This window comes from Geospiza fortis, unplaced genomic scaffold, assembly GCF_000277835.1.
Source record: "Geospiza fortis unplaced genomic scaffold, GeoFor_1.0 scaffold130, whole genome shotgun sequence".
NCBI classification, from domain to species: Eukaryota; Metazoa; Chordata; class Aves; order Passeriformes; family Thraupidae; genus Geospiza; species Geospiza fortis.
In genome coordinates this window covers 18377871-18383553 of record NW_005054300.1, presented here as the reverse complement: position 1 = coordinate 18383553, position 5683 = coordinate 18377871, and the positions used below count along the sequence as shown (strand labels likewise).

The 5683-nt window shown below is 37.9% G+C and overlaps 1 protein-coding gene across 1 annotated transcript in view; it reads left to right on the top strand.

The window, feature by feature from the left end:
- Nucleotides 1–5683, top strand: part of OGDHL (oxoglutarate dehydrogenase like) — a 46724-nt gene that overhangs the window by 4251 nt on the left and 36790 nt on the right. Inside the window, 2 exon segments of the mRNA XM_005417290.3 lie at nt 3269–3303; nt 3305–3425. Of these exon segments, the coding sequence (XP_005417347.1) occupies nt 3269–3303; nt 3305–3425 (156 nt within the window).

Below are 5683 nucleotides of genomic sequence, written 5' to 3'. Positions count from 1 at the left end.
TATAAAGAGTTTTTATACTTTGTACAAATCCACTTCAGATGATTTCCTGCTTTTTCTTGCCTTTTGAATTTCCTACCGTCAGAGTGGCCAAAACAACAATCAGAATAAAATGACGTGTGCTCTGAAAAAGGCATCATTATTTCTCGTTGAAGCTTGGTGTCAGGGCCATAGATCATAAAAGAGAAGCTTGACAAGGCTCAGTTATTACTATCACAAGATTAATTACAAAACTGCATGGTTTGCTATGGAGTACATAATGCCTGCCATGTTATTCTGTGTGCAGCTGCTCTGCTGTGAGTGTGCAATCATCTCCTTGGTTTGTGGACTAGGAAAAGATGTGGGGGATTGTTTTGCTTTGACTTCACTTTATTCATTTTCTTTTTTAAATTATATAGTGGTGCTCCGTGTGTGTCTTCTAAGGCTTTACTATTCTCACTGTAGTTGATGAATATTGTGATGGCGCTAGGAAAAAAACCCAAACCATCAAGAGAAAGCATATGTTATGTGTTATTCTAATTGGAACACTGTTTATTATATGACAGTAAAATATTGCCACTGAATCACTTGAATTGTGTTATATTACTTGAGAAAATAATGGTTAACTACAATATAGATTTGCTGGCAGAAGAAAGAAAATGTATCATCTATTACTCTAGTATTTTTCTTTTGTGAAGATATTTCTGTATTATAAATCTCCTCTACCATTTTCTTGATGAACTTTACTAATTTAGTTGAGAAGCTGCAGGTTTGCAGTGAGAGCAAGCTGGTTGTCTATCTGTTCAGTCACATGGCAAATGCTGTTGCCAAAGACTGACATTGATACACAGGACTTGAAGACTATAATCTGGTATCAATCTTGAAAGACACTATAGAAATTTGTAGAGGCTTTGATGGATGTGTATCTAGTAAAAACTAATTTTCTGTAGCCAAATGATGTATTTTCCCTCCCCTCTGATTAAATGTCAAGCTTGTCCAACAAATCAATAAGTTCAAAAATGTGATAGGAAAAAGTAGTCTGGGTCCATTCTGTCTCAGCTGGCTGCATCTTCAGATGGAAACATTCTCTTTATATTTGTGAGTTTGCATGAAGAAAGAGCCCTATACTGATTCTCCTTAAAGAGATCACTTGTTGGGCAAGTCTTTTTGGAGTTTGTTAACAGCTCTCTCAGCAGAGCACTTGTCTAAAAAACACATTCAATTGCTTGTGGGACTGTGCTGTGATAACTTTTACATTTAAATGAAAGGTTTTACTCAAAAAAGGAACAGTTATGTTATTATCATCATTATGTATGTATCATGGTCTTAGAAAAAGTAGGGAAGAAACCTTAACATAAGCAAAGCAAGTTCTTTATTAAAACTTCGAGTGTGAGAGATGTTATGGATCCTAGTGTATTTTAGGAATTTCCTCATTTAATGTTTAATAATAATTTTTTACTGGGTATTGCCCAAATAATTTCTCCAGCCCAAGTAGTTTTAGTAGTTAAAAAAGGGGTTGTGATTGTTTTTCACAGTCAGGGGTCTCCAGACTCTCGGACTGGGTGCTGTGTAGGCATGGAATAACAATTCTGTTCTTAACACAGACCAAGAAGGTGACTAGAGAGAATCCCAACTGAAATACAGTCACACTAATAGGCTCTTGTAGACCACTTATAGGATGTAAATTCAGACTTCTAATCTCAGTGTGACTGCCAACATGTCAAGGCAAGAAGAATATAGGAAACAGGCATAAATAAGAGAAGAGAGGAGGAATGAATGCTGCATCAGTGTGTCTGGAACTGGCTACCACACATGATCTGTCTGCCTTAATTTGTCAGGGCATATAAAAGTCAGGCTATGTTTAGATAAGCCTGTGTAAGAGCAGGGTGATAAATTAGGTTTACTGTACTTGTATTGATGCAGCTTTGTATGAATAAAGAAGTAAGAGAGGTGCATTAAAACAATGTTTCTTGGGCAGGGGCCTCGTGCTAATGATGAGGTTCCCACCCACAGGTTCAATGAATCCCCCCACTTCCACAACTTGAGCTTGGAAGGTTGGGTGATGTTTAGCTCCTTTATGCTGCCCCTCTCATGGTGTTTCTGAACACTTTAGAGCTTTTAGAAATTTCAGTATGAAGACTTTTTTTAATGAAAGCAAAAAGGATTTTGTAAATATTTTTCTGTCATGCCATGCTTGTATTATGCTATTTAGATTCTTTTGTGGGTTCTGTAATGCATATATTAAGTAATCTTTTAAAAAGAATTGCTTTGGACTACTTTTTCTTTTTTCTGGCACTTGGTTCTTTGAAATGTAATGGAAATCTGCAAGGCTCACAGCCTTGCAGAAATTTATCTCTTGCAGTTCTTCTATTCCAGTCACAAAGATATGTAAGTTTTTAAATAGATTCCTCTTTGTTTTCTGAAGTTAGCCAGCTGAGGGAAGTGTTTTACACAGACTTCCTTCTTTGCTGAGTACAAGTGTCTCACATGTTTTGTCCCATTCTACTGCTCTCTGCTAGTGTTTGTATATCTGATACCATTCTAACCTGGTACAGTAACCACCTCATCAGAATGGAAACAGTTCAGGAAAACAAGATTGGAGCATATGTGAATGAATCAGCTTGTGTGAAGCAGCACAGAAGGAAATAAAAGGATCTCTTGTTTGTTGTGATTCAGTTTCTGAGATAAGGACTTTTCTAAAATTATGACTTGTACCTAAAATCAGGCCCATAATTTCTTTCATGGTAAGACCTAAGCTGATGAGAAAAGGATCTCAGAACAAGTCTCATTCAAAAAAGCTTTAATTGCTTTTAAAGTTTCTTCAAGAAAAGCTCTTAAGGACTGATTCTGATTTAGCATAATCAGTGTGTCTTGAAGTACCATAAATTCTATAAGTATCATTAAAGGAATGGATTTATTTATTAAGGTTCTTTGTTTTATAGGCTTGATAGCTCTTTACCGACAGCATTATATTGTACCCATTCTTGGCTGCCTGAATAAACACCACAATTAAAAAGAGCTGTGTGATTGGATAATATATGGAGATGCTTTACAGTCCTGTGTGCTGCAGAATTTTCTGCTGAGCAAGCTTGGTGTAAGAAATGAGAGGAAAAGTGTTCTGTGTAAATAAAACACACACAGTTCTACTGAGACTGGGACATATGGGTTTTTTGGTGTATGTGAGTAGATTTTAACACTGTAATGCAGTGAGGTTCCATTTGCAGTTTGTAAGAGCTGCTTTGGATGAGACTTTTTTTTGATGTTACAAATATTTCTCTGTGCACATGTGCAGTCCTGGGATGTGTTTTTCCGGAGCGCTGCCGCTGGCCAAGCAGCAGGAAGGAAAGGGTTTGTTCCTGCAGAGCCACGGGCTGGCCCCCACACCGGCCACGGCTGAGAAGGTTGTTGAGGACCACCTCGCTGTGCAGTCCTTGATAAGGGCATACCAAGTAAGTGCATTTTGGGGTAGGGGTGGGAAGGCCTCTTCTGTGCAAACACCCTACTTCCTTTTTATGTTCTCATCTTCTAGAGGAGGGCAATGAGGCTGGTGATGGGCTGGGAACACAAGCCCTGTGAGGAATGTTTGAAGGAGCTGGGGTTGTTTAGCTTGGAGAAGAGGAGGCTTAGAGGTGACCTTATTGCTCTCTACAGCTCCCTGAAGGGAGGCTGTGGACAGGTGGGGTCAGTCTCTTCCTCTGGGCAGCACTGACAGACCCAGAGGACACGGTCTCAAACTACAGCAGGGAAGGTGTAGGTTGGATATTAGGAAAAAAAATTTCACCAAAAGAATAATAAAGTACTGGAATGCTCTTCCCAGGAAGGTGGTAGAATCACCATCTCTGGATGTGTTTAAAAAAAGACAGGACATGGCACTTGGTGCTATAGTCTAGTTGATATGTTAGGGTCTAGGTTGGACTTGATGATCTTAGAGGTCTCTTCCAACCTCATTATTCTGTGATTCTGTGATTTGTATTCTGGTATTAACTACTGTCTTGCTTCTGATCCAAAAGGCCTTGAACTAGACAGCTTTTCTTTCCAGCACAGTGTCTGAACATGGAAGTGTTGGATTCAGACTGGGGTGATCCTCTGGGTTGCTAGCTCATAATCCAGATTACCCACAGACCTGATGTTGGTCATCTGACTTAGCCCAGAAGGACTTTATGGAGACAGTGGTTTCTGAAAGTCTCTCTTCACCTCTGGGAAAGTTTGTACTGCAGTTCTAAAGGTTACTGGCATTCTTTAGGAAGGGATAGAATGTATTTGCCTTCTCATACATCAAAAATGAATCTTGAGATTCCTGATTTGAGCAAGATTATAGGTAAAAAGAGAGGGGAGAAATGATGAATTAACCAGAAACTGAATTTTGGGAGGCTGACAGAAGTGAGTTTGGGTTAACTTTGGTGGATTCTTTTAGAGAGCTGTTCATCAAAATTGATTTTGTTTTGCACTCTGATTATTAACCCTTTTATTAAATTAAGAAATTTAGTCTAATTTCATTATTTTTCCTCTAAAAGAAGAAGGAATTTGGAAATAGCACAGTGGGTTTTGTTAAATGTTTTCCAAATGAAAAACAAGCTTAAATATTTTTGTTTATACTTGTATTTAGTATCCTAGTTTCAATAAAAGGCTTACAAATTATGTAAAAAAAACCCTAAAATAACCAACCCATAAAACTAGATCTGTTTTCAGCAAAATATTCCACAAGTATTTTTAAATTAGTAACTTTCCAAGAAATTTCCTACAGTTTGATTTGAGCAGATCTGTTCCTCCCTGCCCTAAGTATTTTAAATCCTGTTTGGTGTCATGAGAGGAAGAGAAGAGGAACTTCTTAAAAGACCTTTTTTTGTACACATCACATTTTCACCATTGAGTTGGAGGGTTGTTGTAAAAGAGTAGAAATGTTTGCGAGTATAAAGAATATGTGAAATTTGCTTAGAAATAGATATGCAGAAAATAACGAATTTTGCAGTAAAAATTTGGTGAAGTATTAGAGAAAATTGGAGAACGTTAGGCTGCTTTGACACAATTTACTCAAAAATAGTTCAGGGATTGCCATTTTGCTCCCTGTATTTGTCAAGTGATGGAACAGAAATGTCTGTGGAAATGGCAGGCACCCATGTGTCTGCAACAAACAGTCACAGAGGATTGCCTAAGGCAACTGTCTCCTTTTTAAAAGGTATTTAGTACCCTCTAAATTCAGTGCTGAAGGGGTATGATAATTTGTGACCTTCCTTTGCCTGATAATGAAATGGAGAAGGATACAGAATTTTCATTTCTCAAACCTGTCCGTGTTTTATTGTTTTTGTGGTAAACTGCTTTGTGTGGTCTGTTGAGCTGGACTTTTAGAAGGCAATTAATCTATTGCCTGTTCTAACAGAGAGCACTGGGCACACTGAAAAAAGGATTTTCAGTGGGATGGGTGTGCTTAACAAAAGTGAGGCCAGAGAAATCAAGGTCTAGTTTCTAGTTTACTCTGTACTTGCATTTAACCAGATGGCAATCAATGAAAATTTTCTATGTATGTATTTTCACAAGGTTGATCTCTAATTTTTGCAGATGTTACTGTTTTCTGTATTCAGTGAAAGTAGTAGGACTTACTAAAAATGCCTTGATATTGAGGGAAATACTGTCTTTTAGTGAAAGACCAAACTCCTCCTGGAATAACATGGCACAGCATTTACTGCTCTGCCTTTCTGGGTTTTGGCAT